The sequence below is a fragment of the Oryzias latipes genome, chromosome 11 (assembly GCF_002234675.1).
Source record: "Oryzias latipes chromosome 11, ASM223467v1".
Lineage (NCBI taxonomy): Eukaryota > Metazoa > Chordata > Actinopteri > Beloniformes > Adrianichthyidae > Oryzias > Oryzias latipes.
Genome location: NC_019869.2, coordinates 13,153,098 through 13,169,019, shown reverse-complemented (window position 1 = coordinate 13,169,019; position 15,922 = coordinate 13,153,098). Strand labels below are relative to the sequence as shown.

The following is a 15,922-nucleotide window of genomic DNA, read 5'->3' as shown; positions in this document are numbered from 1 at the left end:
GGCTCTCCTCCCCTCTCCTGGTCTGGCTGGTCTGGCTGGGTAGGATCTGGCTCCCTTTATGAACACACGGTTCACGTCGGCAGCATGCATGTATCTCCACCCCCACGTGCACGTGCACACTGCCACACTGCTCCCTGTCTGCTTCATCCCTCCTCCTTACCTACTGTGTATTGATGGACAGATTTTTTTTCGCTCATCTTAGTGTCAGATTTTCACCTTTGATGTAACATTCGTCTTTCCAGCAGATCTGGTATAATTGTTACAGCTTAAATTAATAACTTAGTCAAATCAGTGCTTGTATCCCCCACTTTTTCTCCTTTCTTCCTTTTACTCTCTTCCACCCTCCCCTCACATTCTTCCCCTCTCCCTCCCCACACACACTAAATTTAACAAATAAATAAAAAATAATACGACAAAAAGGGGTTTATACAAATCTACACTCTAGTTTCTTGAAGCTATATAACCTCTTTTTGTGATAGTAAAACCTGTTCAACACAAAAAGCCTTCAGCTCTAATCTGTTTGCTCAGCTGTTGGACAGAACAAGTTAGAAAAAAAAAAAAAAAAAAAAAAAAAAGAGTACAACTTATGAACAAACTTTACCTCTATATTAATACGCCTTTCATTGTAATAAAATGGTAAAATTCATTTTATTTAATTATCAAAATGTTAAGCCCTGCAACTGGATCTCATAAACCATTTTTCCCAAGTAAATTCATAGTGCTTTTATTTTAGTAACTTAAAATATATTTGTTCTTAAAGGAAACAGTCAAGATATACACAGTATATGTTGAGTACATATAAATATTTTTCAGTAAAAGAAAAAAAAAATGAAGGACGCCCAAAAAATTAAAAAAAATCTTCCTGACAGAATTTTAAATCAATACAAATATCGCTAAATGAAAATATTGGGACATATCGCCCGAATGGATTTTTTTCCTACACCCCTTGTCACATGAATTTCCTCAAGGCTCTTCACCAATGCAAATAGCTTTGTCGTTCACTTCACCTGTACTCTTCATAATGTCTGAAATGTTCGATTCTTCCTCTTAAATTCATTTTCTAATATCTTTTGTCTCTGAATTCCTTCTCAGCCCACCACTGCAGCCAGCCAGAACTGCCAGCCCAATCTGATGTGAAAGCCATCGAACTGCCGTCGCTTGGTTACACACTGATCTACACATGTCAGCCTGGCTTCTACCTGGCTGGAGGGTCAGAACACCGAACCTGCAGATCTGATGGCAGCTGGTCAGGGAAAGCACCACTATGTGCAGGTACATGCTTTTTAGCAATGGACATTGGACATGAATAGAGACTTATAGAATTACAAGCAACCATATTCAACCTAATATTCCTTTAGCTACATTTGTTTTGTTTTCTCCTTACACAAAAAAAGAAAGAGAAATTTAAATAGTGAAGAGTCTTTTCTGCAACATTGAGCAACATTGTTTCCACAACTATATACAGAATTAAGGATCAGAAACTTTTTGAATATTAAACATTACGCTCTGTTGATTTTAGTTGAATACATTTAAAAGCAAACAGATTGTAACATAAAAATCACCAAATTGTTGTTGAAAATTTACGCCAAAAATAAAACCAAATATTTCTTAAGAATAGTGTCACAAAAAAGCAAAAATATGTATATCAACTGGGTATATTTGCATGTCAAAAAAATGAACTTCAGCAATTCTTTTAGTCATTTTTAAATATTGTATCTTTAAATGTAATAATCTCTCTGTCAGTACATGTGAAGACTGAAGCAGATTGTTTGGCACCTAAAGGCGACAGTCTCTTTTTCAGTAGCTGCTGATGTTTTATCATTCATGTTTAACAGGATGTTTGCAGCTTGTGCCTCCATAAGAACTTATGATAGAAAAAATTAAGCAATGTCATTTTTTTCTTTTTTCATTAAACTTTTGTGAATAACTAATAGAATTTATTTTTTTCCAATTATTCTGTGTTAGAAAATGATATAAATCAGATTTAACAACAGGAGATCAAGATTTGGTACAAAAAAATGCATCTTTTTCCTCAAATTATCCCTGATAACTTCTGATTGAAGTTTTTTCATTGCTGTCAACAATATTAATCTTCTCTTTTTTTTTCAGACCTACTGCTTTTCAAAAATGTAATTTGCAATCAGATATGTTTGAATACATAATTAAATTTGCAGTCCTACCACTGGATAAATCAATAATTGTAAATAATGGGAAATGACAGACTTAAAATAAAAAAAAAATGAAGAAAAGATGTGGCAATCATCTCTAAAGATCCAAATGTAAAGGCAAACACTTTTCCGTGATGAGATACATAAGACTGTAAAAGTAGAAAATGATCATTAAAACCCAAAATGCATAAAGAAAAATATATTTACATTCAAGTATGTTTTTTTTGCTCATGTTTCTTTAGAAAAATTGATATCTTCTATGTATGGATTTTTTTTTTCAAATCAGTTTAGTATTTTCTTGGCTGCCGAATAAGCAGTCGGTCTCATGTCTCTCAAAAACAAAACTGAGAGAATGGCACAATGATAGCTGCACTCCGTGTCAACAAAGGTTGGTTCGTTTTTTTCTGTTTTTCCCCCCAAATTTACCAACTTCTTGCTGTTTTTTTTTACATTTCAGCTTCCCTCAAAGCTCCACAAATCTCAGTTTGGCACTTTTTGGGTAATCGAGCAAACAAAAAGCTGTGATTAAAGACCCAACCCTCTCCATGCTCCTGCCTTTTTTATCCTAACAGTTCCTATGAGCTGAAGTTAAAACAGCCATTTGGCAAAGATCAACAAAGGTATTCATTTGGATAAATGCAGAGCTGCAGATTGCTGGTCGCAGTGTTGGATCACTCTGGGCTCTCCTTCATTTTTACTGGAGAAAAAAAGGAGAATGTGTTTGATTGCTGCAGATGCTGGAAGCTACCATCAAACCACCTAGAAAAAAGGGGGAAAAACAGCAAATGAAGTGATGTGGATGATTGCATTTAAAGTTTACAGGTTTTTAAAGCAACTGAAAGATAAAAGTTTACTGCTTAACTGAACATAAAATATGAGCCACAGCGGCTCAACAAGGCATTAAATAGAGAGCAATGCAACCATGTGAGCCTGCATGTAAACATCCAACCTTATTTATGAAATGGGATTTCTTCTATCAATAGAATCTTTATTGTGTTTGACGTTTTCCGCCTTTTATGGAACATGGTTTATAGCTTGTATTATCGCAAACACAGGATTTCCCAGTCACCATGCAGCTTCAGCGTCTAACACTCACAGAAATACAAAGCTCCATATTAGCTTGATTGGGCCAATGCTGTCCATTGATTTGCTTAGCAGAAGTACCCATTATAAATGACAAGGCTTTGTTAACTATGTCCAGCAGGACAAATGGACTGTCTTTAGGACTAAACAGAGCACTGACCTAAAAACAATGGGATGAAAAATGGAGGAATCGACTCACATCAGCAGCCGTGGTCTGTTAATACCAGCTCATATCCATGTGAGGGATTGTTTGTCAACCGGTTGCTCAAACACACAGGATGATGGGTATTTTTTAAGAGCCTAGCACTCAGAGTTAAGGCGAAAAAAAGATCCCTGGCTTTGGAACATTCAGGGCATTAACAGTACCTGTGGGCCCAGTGATGGAAGGGCAGCTCAGAAGACTGACAGCTAATAAAGTCTAAAGCTATAGGAGAGTGTGTATCTGTGTAACTTTTTCTTTCTGCTCATAAACTACCAATTGTATACCCGTCTTTGTGCCTCGGAGTAAAGCCCTCCTCATTCGGTTTACCTGCGTTGGCGTGAGTTTACTATTGTGATGTCATCAGCGCGGCCTCCTGCGAGCTGTAAGGCATTATTAAAGTCTCTTCATAGATGCCGTGAAAGTAAGACTCTGGTTTAGCTGTAAGCCTACAGGGCCCTTTTGGGTGGCGTTTCCAAACACGAGTCAGTTCCTGTCTGAGCGGACTTGGCTTTCACTACCGGGGTTATTCCTTTCTGACGGGAGGTGATGATAGCAACATCCCTGAGGGGACTGTGCTTTAAGAATGCATTATGGGTCTCAACCTGCCCCAAGCATAGGGCATGTTTTGCACTTTCCTACTGAATTTGTTAGAAATGCAATGACTATTTCCGGTTATTCACAAAACAGCCTTAAAAATACAGTAAAAAATTATGAAATCTGAGTTTAAAAAGCCTCATGTAGTTGTTAGCATAAACAGAACACTAAAGAAAATCAGAGTACAATAAAAAAAAATGCTGATAGGTGAATTCCAATGTCAAATAGATTTATCTATCAAAATCTCCTGTTGGGGGCTGCATGATGGTGCAGTTGTTCTGTTTCAAATCCCAGCTGGGACCATTGTGTGTGATCTTTGCTAGTTCTCCACATGCTTGTGTGGGTTTTCTCTGAGCACTCCGGCTTCCTCCCACAGTCCTAAAACATGCTTTATGGGTTCATTGATATTCTTAAATGGTCTCTTAGGTGGGAATGTGATTGTGTGGCCCTGAAACAGACTGCCAACCTGTCCAGGGTGTACCGCCCAAAAGTAGGGTTAGGCTTTGGTGGCACCGTGACCTCAAGAGGAATTCAGCAGGTTCTAAAAATGGATGGATGGATGGATTTGGACTTGGATTTGGTAGTGACATATTGATGGTGTCCCTTTTTAATTTACAGAAGTACCAACCGTTTGAAAATCGATCATGATGGAGAAATAAATAATTGCGGTTTGTGTCCGAATGGAATTCTATGACGTCTTTTATTATCGAAATAGAGCTGTGAAAGAGAAAAACCTGGAGAAAAATTCACCAAATGTACACCACTTTGAGATTTCTTAACAAGCCTTTTCCAACTGTGTGGTGGACATGTAATAGTAAACAGTAGAAAAAAGGAAGCCCCTCCCTTCTCGTCCAGTGTGTGAACAGCATGGGCTAAACGCATATTCTTGAACGCAGGCATCACAAGCCTGGTGCGAAGACAGCATTACACAAATAAACCCCAAAACTAAGTTTGTAAAATTAATACAAAACATTTACAAACACGTTTTCAAGTTTGATAAGGTCTCTATGCTGCTTTTTTGAACACGTATTTAAGTGGGACATGACAAACCTTGTTCATCTTGTCCATGACTGGATCCTGAAAACAGGGTCTCCAAGTCCATTCTTTCTTATTATTATTTGCTTTACTGACATCATATTGAAATCTGTTTATCTGGTGTGTTTTTATGTCTCTTTGTAGCCCTAACTCCAATCCCGATTTCTAATTTTTTTATGTATTTAATTTTTTTTTTCCAGCTGATAATCGTGGGAAGATTGAAAAAAGCCCTGTGGGGCCTGTGCAGGAGCCCCCCTCCAAACTGCCAGGTAAAAGAGGTAGTTATGCTCTCATTAATCAGTATTCAAATGAGAAAGGCACTTATTTTAGAATAGATCTTTCTAAGGACTGTCTGTAGAGGTTAATGTTGACCTAGAACCTCCTGCTGCTGATGCCTTTCCCCTCAAAAGTTTACCTTTCCTTGTATCTTTAAGTAAAACAGCTTAATTTCAGTCAGACTTAGAAAAAAAGAGGACTTGATTATGTATGCGTGCTTTTCCTCTTCATTTTAGTTCCTAGTGGGGTTTTTGCTAAGAACTCCCTCTGGACGGGCTCCTATGAGTATCTGGGAAAGAAGCAGCCAGCCATGCTGAGCATCACTGCCTTTGAACCCCTTAGCAATCGGGTTAACGGGACACTCATGGATAGAAGAGGACTTGAACTCAAACTGACAGGTGGGTATTCCAAAGCCTAGTTTAGTGAAGTTTTTTATTATTTAACAGAATGAATTATTGACTGTTTTTTGATTTATTAAATCAGATTCATCATGTGAATTCAAGATAAAGGTAGAAAAACAGAAATTGTTAAGGTTCCTGCACAAATCGAACCTCAGATTCTGCATTAGATACAATATCTGTGTAATTCAGTAAAAACAAAAAAAAACACATCTGTGATGAGTGGTGCTTACCACAAACAAATGATTTACTATTGGGAAAGAAAAATCTTGTGCTTTAATTGTACTCATTGTGTAAGCAGAGAAGGTTATATGTTTGAAGAAGAAAAAAAAGAGGACCTTTGGTTTTGTTCTTGACTCAAGAAAATAATTTTTCACCTCACTGAGCCATCAGAGAACATCTAAATCACCTATTTTTTTCACACTCCCTCAACACTATTAATTACTTGCCTACATTTAAATAGTTTTTTTTAGTAAGAAAGAGCTTTGTAGACTTTTGTTGAACTAAAGCTACTTTGACACGGAATGTGGTTCCGTGGCGGGGCGATCCAGTTTTAATGTTGAGGCAAATTTACAGATGTGACGACGGGTCCTGCGTTGCATTTTGAGCATTTGCCGTGGCATGATTCTCTTGCAGAAGTGCATCTGGGATGGCGTGGAAGTAATGGAGCAACAGAGGAGCATGTTTGACACACATCAAAATTTTTGCCACATGGCGCGATGTGTCCACAGTTCAAATATTTGAACCTAGGCGAAGAAGTTGCGTTGTGTTAACCAATCAGGAACTCAGTCTTGGCCAGTGACGTCTCAAACTTTAAGATATATATATTTTTTTTTTACCATCGAGAGAATAAAGAAAGAGGTCCTTCAATTTTATTATTATTAGCATTTTTTCCCTCCTTGGACTCTTGCTGGACGGCAAGCCGTCAAACAGAGAAGGAAGTAGTGCTAAGAGCACCCATCATGGTCCTGCAGTACAGTAGATCATGAAGCTCATCCGTAGTGTTGGAATCTCTGAATGATCTCATGAACCTAGACGTTTATCATTGATGCTTCTCTAGAGCTCTTCAAAATAAATAAACCTGATCTCTAAACATCAGCAAGGAGGATAAAACTTAGTGGGAGCAGCAGGTTTATGAACAAACCTTTGGACGAGTGTTGAGCAGCTAAACTGAGGTGGCGGACGCAAATTTGCCAGGCGAATCACGTATGGCGTGAACAAAGCATTAGAACTGAGGGAAGGCATGATAATATTGCTGCACATTATGAGAGGTGAGAAAATAAATACTCAAATCTGAGCAAGTGTAAATCACCAAAAAGTACACGTGTGCTGTATGTGGAGATAGGACGAGCCAATCTTCTTCTATTTTTTATTTCCTGGTCAGTCATTGACTGTCTAAGAGAACTAAACTGAGTATGACATCACTCATGGTTTACTTCCACTTCCAAATCAAATGAAGCCAATTCAGTTGCCATTTTTTTGCGATATGTACACCACCATGTTGGAGCCAGGCGACATCAGTAAGCTTTGATTGGTCCGTGTCGGACTGAGTCAACATTTATATGGCAACCATTCTCCCCAATCAGGGGTGAGCTTGTTGGTAGTCGACACCCCTACCACTTGAAAACAAACTCGGGAGAATATATCAATCAAACGTTGCAAATATTCAACATAAGATCACATACTGTACTTTTATTGAGGCATCTGATTGGCCATTAACTTGAATACCTTGCAATACATAAAAATTATAATGAAGTCAATAAGGATTATCAAGAAGATATTTAAAAAAGCTAATGGACAAAGAATAGTTATTCTGACCAGTGGAGTAACTGAGTAATAGCTGTTTATTTATCTATAAAAGTCTATACGATTTTGGCTTTTTGGAGCTAGCAGGTACTTCCTTAAGTGACCAGCTGTTGAAACTGCAGGATTTATCAGTCAATTAGTTATTATTATTATTTGTTTCTATTTTTTTTGTCTTTTGGTTCTCTCCAAAGTTTTTAATGTGAAAGCAAACCAAACCGATAATAATTTCCTCTTTTTCCAAGGCAGGATCGGCCAACTTATAACAAGTTTACTATGACAAACGATGCATTCTGACTTGGGCATTTACAGGGACATACAAAAAGGAGGAAGCCCAGCTGCTGCTGCAAGTCCACCAGATCAGAGGTCCTGTGGAGATTTTCGACAACAAGTTAAAGATGGACAACTGGGCCATGGATGGACATGTAAGTACCGGTATAAGCCTGAAGCTAAATCTAACATAGCACCTTTCATTTTTCCTGCAAAGATTTCCATCTCACAGATCCAAACACTCACAGGTGTCTTTATTGTGAAATATGCGGCAGAACTCATACACACTAACCTTGTCACTCTTGGGAGATGGAGAGCCACTGAGAGTTTTCACTTTAATTAAAATGTCAGTTAAATCATTGCTTGGTAATCAAGACTCGGCAGACCCCCTTTGCTATTCGCTGCAGTATTATCCCAACCCCAGGCACCTTTAATTCACACGCTTCTGATTTAATTAAAAAAAAGCAGGTCACAGTGCACGCCGTTGTGTGCTTTTATGAGCTGTTTCACAAGATCCGCACAAGAGTATTTTTAAGGGGTTCTTGTGCAAATTGGTGTTCCTCCTTCGTGTGACACTCTTTTGTGCGTACAGCGGCAGAGTGTGCTCGCTTGTGTGCTCGAGCAGAAAAACGTCACATGAAACAGCAGCCATGAGAACACCTCTCCGCTCCCTTTGACATTTTATTTCATTCTTGTTGCCCCAGCTGCTGACACTTTGACGATCCATCCCTTTGTAAAGGCTTGATGTGACACTCAAAGTGTTTCTCAACGCGTCCTCTCTCTCCTCAGGTGTCCTACATCTCTTCCTCCAATTCCTTTGTGTATCAGGGATTTGTCAGAGGAAAAGGCTTTGGCCAGTTTGGTCTACTCAGAGTGGGTGAGTGGGCTACCCTTGTGGTTATGGAAACCTACTAATGGTACTTGAGTCTCGGATCTCTCTGAAGTCTTTTATAGCGACGATCATCATTTGAGGGTTATTATGAACATGTGTTTCTTTAGGTTTATTTCATCACGTTGCTCACATATGAAAATATTAAAAGCATCAACAGATTTGGTCAAAATCTAAATCTGTGGTACCCCAATACCCGGGTCGCAGCATGGTACCGGTCCAGTTTCGTTATGCTTTGGAAGTAGAAAGAAAAAAACACACAACATACAAACATTTTTTTCAGATTATTTATGATCTGATTGTGAAGGAAGTTTTATTTTTAAAAATGAACCTTTCCCCACTACATCCGACTCATTCTTGATGTTAAGTTGCTTGGTCATGGGTCAAAAATACATCCTCTATTTTTTTAAAGCGGCTGCACCAACTGCTAAATTGAAACCCCCTTGCTAGCAAAGTTAAGGAAGGGTTAATGGCCGACTTCGTGGAAGCAACTGTCCTCCGCTTGCTTTGGACGGTTCAGGCTTCCACGGCGTACGTTAAAAAGTGATAATGCATACTTCGAAGGCCATTAACCCGTTTATACCATGGTCACTTACAAAAGAAATAAATAGTAAACCGTTTTAAGTGCTTAATTCTTGTATTTTTTCCAATTTAGATCGCTTTTTTTCCACTACTTTTAGGATTTAAAATGTGTAGTATTTTGCAATATCTAGTATTCAACATGACTCATATTTTACAATTTAGTCATTACATTTGGTAAAACACTAATTTCAGATTTGACACTGAAACGATTTTGTGTAAAAACACAAGAGAAAAAGAAAAAGATTTTTACTCACTTAGTTTGTTAAATTTGTTTTGGAGATTTAGAACTCTAAAGAAACTGATATGGTTATCTTTTTTCATATTTATGGCCTGTAACAAGAAAAATGTTAAACACTCGGAATTTTAGATAAAAATGCATCACAGTTAAAAGAAAATGTGCTTTTTTCATAATCAAAAACTTAAGCTGCAGACGTAGAAATCTAACCACTGGAAGTCTCTGGGAAGGACATCCAGTCCCAGATTGTGAGTCTCACTCAGTGAACTGATGTCATTCCTGTGAGAACTGTTTTCATGCGATCTAGCTTCTATCTGTTTTAGGTATTTTCTAAATTTAACTTTGAATAGTTTTACCTCCTGCAATGTTGCCGCAAACCTCATGGTGCACTGTTGACAAACTGTTGGTTTCACATTCTTTCACAGCTAATTACAGTCTGTTTTCCCCCCACAATCCTTTGCAATGTGTCAGGGAGTTGTTTTTAACTCATGTAAGCAGTAAAGAGACTAATGCCAGGGAATATGTGGCTTTCTGTTCAAGGTTAGCATGTTTCATTGACTGGTTTGTACCAGCTATGATTTAGCATGAATTTGTGCTGTTTGACACGTTGGAATTAGTTGCATGCCAGTTAAAAGCAGAAGACGAGTTCCTCTATAGAGAAAATGGTTCACCCTGTTAATAATGCAAACAGCTTTTCCTTATAAATATGCCAGGGTATTCAGGTCTGGTCTTTTTTAATTAGCTAACATTTGAAATGTTTGGAGGTGGTGGAACAGCAAGCGTCTTTTCCCTGAACGAACCTGCTTGTTTCTGTGCATTTCACAGTCGGGGGTTCATAAAGCATCCCTTAACTGAGCTCCTTTGTCTTTTTGCTCCTTTATTTCATACGTTTTGGCATTTGGTGCCAAAAAGGTGGACCATCATCCATCCGCTGCAGTATTTGTAGACTCAGACAAACATTTAGAGGATGCATATTTTAGCTGCTGCCCTTTGAAGCCATTATTAAAGATTCGTTGTTGCGATAACAAAGGTCGACATTCCCAAAGCATGGAAAAAACAACAAACCAAAAAAAGATTTAAGCTTTAAAAGAAAATATGTTTTCACTGCTGATGCTTTTGTTGGCCAAAACTTCTCGATTCCTTTTGTGAATCTTACTTTTTCATTGATTCTCTATTATTCTGTTGTACCAACAATCCTCAACAAACGTAAAAGTTGTCAAACTTTGGTCAGTTTAACCCTGTAAAGCTCACTACATAAAAGAATAAACAAAGATTTATCATTTTTTTCGTAATTAAGATGGTTTTAAACCCTTTCATGACATCCACATTAAAAAATTGTAATATCTTTTTTTAAAATGAATTATAGATGGTATAAATTGTAATACATTGGGTGATTGGGTAACAACCACCTTATTCACTCACTGTCTCAGATCTGATCCACACAAATTTGACTTGGTGTATTTTTTATAAACATAATTAATTATCAACTAATTTTGATTTTTTTTAATTAAAACAAGTAGTTATTTAAAAAAAAAAAAAAAAGAATAACTTAAAAAACCCATTTGGCCGGAAAGGTTTAGCCAATTTTAAGTTTTATGATGCAGCCATTTGAATGAGCAGGAATAGCCCTTTTACTGCCCCTAGTTGATGATGATGAACTATGGGGCAAAAAACATGGTCCAAATTCTTTACAATTGGTTTGTAAGGAAAGTGGGGATCAAGTTAAAGAGATGGGGTCTCATAAATCCATGTATCAAAGATAATACCAAAGGTTCAATAGGGTTAAATTGTATTGTTTAGAGCAAGGGTGCCCAAATCCAGGCCCTGAGGGCCGGCCTCTTGTTAGTTTTCCAGAAACGCTGCCTTGTCTGCTGTTGATTACCTGGATAAGTTGTGTTTAGCCAATAAGGAGCTTCAATGGCAGGAGGGTTGGAAAACATGTGGGACACCGGCCCTGGAGGCCTGGATTTGGGCATCCCTGGCTTAGAGTGTGACATATTGTCTTTAGCCTAATGTAAATACTAAGGCAGAAACTTGGATTCTTTTTGTGTTTTTTTTCAGTTGATCCCATCAAAGACAGCCCCAGCTACAATAACAGCAGTTCAGTGGCAGCAGCCATCCTAGTGCCTTTTATAGCCATGATCATTGCAGGCTTCGCTTTGTATCTCTACAAACACAGGTAAGTTATTTTTTCAAACTATGATCAAGAACGGATCCAAACTTAGTTACTTTGGAAAAGCTTTTTCTTTTTAATTCAAATAGTATAGAAAATTGTATAGAAAATCATTTATCAGAGCAACAATTGTTATTCTGACAAATAGAATGACTGAGTAATGGCTCTTTATTTCTCCATAGAAGTTCTCATATACACTCAATGGTTATAACACTGTTTATTGCTCATTTCATTCATTGATCTCATTTGCAGAAGAAGACCCAAAGTTCCTTTCAATGGTTACGTGGGCCATGAGAACACTAATGGACGAGCTACGTTTGAGAACCCAATGTATGACCGCAACATCCAGCCCACTGACATCATGGCCAATGAGACAGAGTTCACAGTCAGCACAGTGTGCACAGCTGTATAGCAACAGCTTCTTCTGAGGTAAGAACCAGTCCATAGCTAAATCATTGGACATCATCCCTCAGGTTTCTAGATCAGGATAAAACCACCAGTCAGTTTATTGTCCTGCTGTGATTCCTGGAAAAATAGTTTTTTTACAAAATGAATTGTAGACCTTACTTGAGTTTTAACACTTTATCACCAGGGATGTTGCCTTTGACAGTAAAATAACAAGCTCCTTGAACTTGTAGAAAGTGTGGCCTATCAGCACAAAACTGCTTTCGTCCACTTCAGAATCGGTTGGATATATATATAATCGAAATGTCCGGTATTTACAGTAAATACGCTGATTTAAAGAATGTCAAAACTGGAGCTAAAGCTTTGGAATTAGAGTAAAGTCTCTTAAAAAAAACGTTTATTTTCAATGTTATTACACTAATTGTGACATTTTTTTCTCTTTTTCTGATCATCTCCTTGTTTGCTTATGAATTACCTTTCTTTTTCTTATTTCTCTACTATATCTACCCCTCCATCCACTCACCAACTGTTACATTTAATTAGGGAAGGAAGAAAAAGACCCCATCCTCGCCTGACCGTCAACAGAAGACAACTCCAGTTCTTTGAGCAGAGGATGAAAAACGTATTTCAGTTGCTGTGACACCTTAAGGAAACCAGTGATGGAGGCTCTTTCCTGCAAGAAACAAAAAAAAAAAGGAAAATAGAAACCATGCGAAGGCCCCCTTTTTCAAAGGTCAACAAGAAAAGGCTTTCTGGAACTTTACATGGTTTCTTGATCATTTCCCATATTCTGCAGAAAAGCCTCCATCTGCACCTGCAGCAGGCAGGAGCACTGCTGGAGGCAAGGTTTGGATGACTTTTCTCACCGCTCTCCGCCTGAACACGAAGGGACTGGTACGGCCGACTGCGAGTCCTGAAATGAACCAGTAGCAAACAGATCTGTTCAAAGGTGGCTGTGTGGCAGACCGCCGCGCGGTGGTTTTCTGTGGGTCTGAGAGAACCCGTCTGGACTAGGTCATTTCATTTGTCTTTTTGTTTTGCAGCTTTCTGCTCCTCTTTTTTTTTTTTTTAATCTTTGACGATTTATTCCATTTCCTTCGAGCATTTGCTCCTGAAGCTGCTGAAAGGTTGCTCCCAGTTCCTGGCTGTGGGTGAATTAAAATTTCAGTAAGCATTAGAGACACTCACTTAATCATTACGTTCTCTGCTTTACTTTTTACTTTTTAGGGGTTAAAAAGTAAAAAAAAAAAATAAAAGCACTCCGTGAGGGTGCTGGGAGAATGTATGTGTCGATGAATTTCTTCAAACATCTGCAACTGCAGACTCACTTTGCTTTTGTAACCTCAGAGATTTCATCCAAACCAACAGATGTTTTCTAATTGGTGCAACAATTGCTTGCGGATGTTTTAAGATATCTCTGTTTGAATGAAGGGAACCACTTTGTTAGCCTCGCAAAACTAGACAATTAAAATGTAATCCAGAAAACATGTGAATAACCTATAAAACACCTCGGCTTCAACTTTTAATCCCCAAGTTTTTCTTTGATAGACTGGACAGCAGCGTTCCAACTACACCCCAAAAGGTTGAATTGAAGGTGCTTTCGGTCTGAGGAAAGTACGAGACATTGTACATCTTCCCTTCCAAGAAAACTTCTGACAGTTACATCCATTTGAAGAAGAGTAATGTTTCTGTGTTTTGTCTTGCTCATCAGAAAAAATGCAGCAGAAAGCTGTTTCCCCGCTCTAACAGCAGGGGAGTCGCTGGCATACTGATTCCTCCCACACTTTAAATTGAAAATGATAAATCTTATATGGAATAAAAATGACGATGCCTCTAATTGTAATACTCTTTATGTAAAAGAGATAAAGTAACACAATACATTTGTTTATTTCTTTATTTTCCTTCTTTTTTTTAAGACAAAACAGAAGGAAAATGTCATCCTATCCATCAGCATGAACTCTTCCTCATCTTGTCAATGATGTCTGCTGAGTTTCAAAACACTATTATAGAATAATACAATTCTGTGACCCATGTGTGCAGAGAATGCAAAAAAAGAAGTGTGATTTTCAAAGATGCTGCTCCGAGCAATTCCCTAATTACTTTTCGCAGACAACGCTGCGCAATTAGAATAGTGCTTGAACTTCACTGGACCATAATGAGCCATCACTTGCAATTAGCTTTTATTTTGCTGTGCTTTGTTGTCAAACCATGAACTCATTCTACCTTCATCGTTGCTTATTTTGACACATCCTCAATTACGGTGTGTCGATTTTCAGAGACCAAAAATAAGCACCGCCGAGCATCCTCCATAATCTTTGGCTTTTGTTCTTTTTTGGTGCGCTTTGGAAATGCAGGGAAAGTGAGGTGAAATGAGTTTTTGCTCATGTATATATTATGCAAAGTGGCACTCGCAGCCAAATTTGACCTCCATGGCAACAGATGTTTCGATGAGTACGTCATTTCTCTCAGAAAGCCTGCTCAGTAAAAACAGTCACCTCATTGTGTCTCAGTCACTCACTGCGGCTTGGAATAGCTTTTAATGTTTGGTTACTTTAAAGGTTGCTCTCAACCATAGCAGCACATTTTTGTCATATTTAGTCATACTTGTGCTGTTGTTTGATTCTTTAAAAGCTAGAACTTTCGAAGATTTCATTATTTCTCTGTTTGCCTTAGTTTTTTAGGACACTTTGGACTGACTTCCCTCCTTCCCAAGGCAACAATTGTTACAATAATACATGGAATTGAACAAACATGTTAGAAGTGCATGGAGGAGGCCATTCCGCTAATTTTATTTCCCTTATTGGTAAAATGGACTAAGTTTATTCCAGTAATTGTTCTCAAAAAGGGCTCATTTGGAAGAAAAGATCTTTTTTTTTTTTCCATTAACTGGTTCCAACCTGTTCCCGTCTATAATAAGCACTTTGTGTTCATTATAGTGCCTTGACATAACCCCCATAGCATCTGAACTCAGCCTGAGAAGCTCATTTGTGTTGATGAATTCCAAACATGATCACATTCTCACTGAGTCAGGGGTTATGATAATTTGTGTCGGATATGAAAAATAGAAGGTGTTTTCAACTGAGTGGTCAAATCTCTATTATCTCTGCCTGAGTGACCAACTTACCCTTAAATTCCTGACTTTCTAGAAGAGGCTTTTATGGAAAAAGCCAAGTGCTTATTAGACATGTGTTTGGTTGTGTAAAGACTTTGTAGACCTGCCTACATGTCTGGATTGTGTTTTTTGTTATTATTATTATTTTTTTTAAGATGCTTTTTTTTTCCAACCAAAGAAACCTCCACAAAAATGCATTTTGGTTAAATTAGTCATTGAAACAGCTTATTTGCATTTCAAGTGTCTGAAACTCTTTTAACTGCAAATATTTTCAAATATCCTTGCTTTAATTAGCTAAAAATGTGATTTTTAATCTAACCCATGAGACCCACTCCAAATATTCTTTTATCTACTGTTAAAGTGATCCCTTTTAATTATGATTTTACCATTTTTGGCCAAAAAAACCAACAAAAAAAGCGTCATTATTTCTTTAGTAATTTGCCTCTGAGTTGTAGACTGTTGGCACCTATGTAAGCCTCCACTTGTTTCCCATGATCCCTTTGTTTACACCAATGAGTTATTTTGGCAAGAGTTGCTTCGCTAGCTTGTTGCGTACACAAAGTTGGACGCCATGTTGGATATCAACCTTCAAATCAACCTTTATTTATATAGCACTTTTCAAATGACACCACAAACAATGCCGCCCCCCCCCCCCCCCCCCCCCCCCCCCCCACACACACACACACACACATACATA

The 15,922-nt window shown here is 38.0% G+C and overlaps 1 protein-coding gene across 3 annotated transcripts in view; it reads left to right on the top strand.

Annotated features, from left to right (window-relative positions):
• Nucleotides 1–15,636, top strand: part of csmd2 (CUB and Sushi multiple domains 2) — a 279,666-nt gene extending 264,030 nt beyond the window's left edge. Inside the window, exons 65-72 of one of the 3 annotated variants that reach the window (XM_023959868.1) lie at nucleotides 1,093–1,272; nucleotides 5,283–5,360; nucleotides 5,595–5,756; nucleotides 7,872–7,984; nucleotides 8,619–8,706; nucleotides 11,597–11,714; nucleotides 11,961–12,137; nucleotides 12,657–15,636. In XM_023959868.1, coding sequence (XP_023815636.1) covers nucleotides 1,093–1,272; nucleotides 5,283–5,360; nucleotides 5,595–5,756; nucleotides 7,872–7,984; nucleotides 8,619–8,706; nucleotides 11,597–11,714; nucleotides 11,961–12,120 — 899 coding nt within the window. In that variant the 3' untranslated portion in view covers nucleotides 12,121–12,137; nucleotides 12,657–15,636. Of the gene's footprint in view, nucleotides 1–1,092; nucleotides 1,273–5,282; nucleotides 5,361–5,594; nucleotides 5,757–7,871; nucleotides 7,985–8,618; nucleotides 8,707–11,596; nucleotides 11,715–11,960; nucleotides 12,138–12,652 lie in introns of all 3 variants that reach the window. The other 2 variants (XM_023959867.1, XM_023959870.1) reach the window with 2 other exon arrangements.
• Nucleotides 15,637–15,922: the final 286 nt, after the last annotated feature.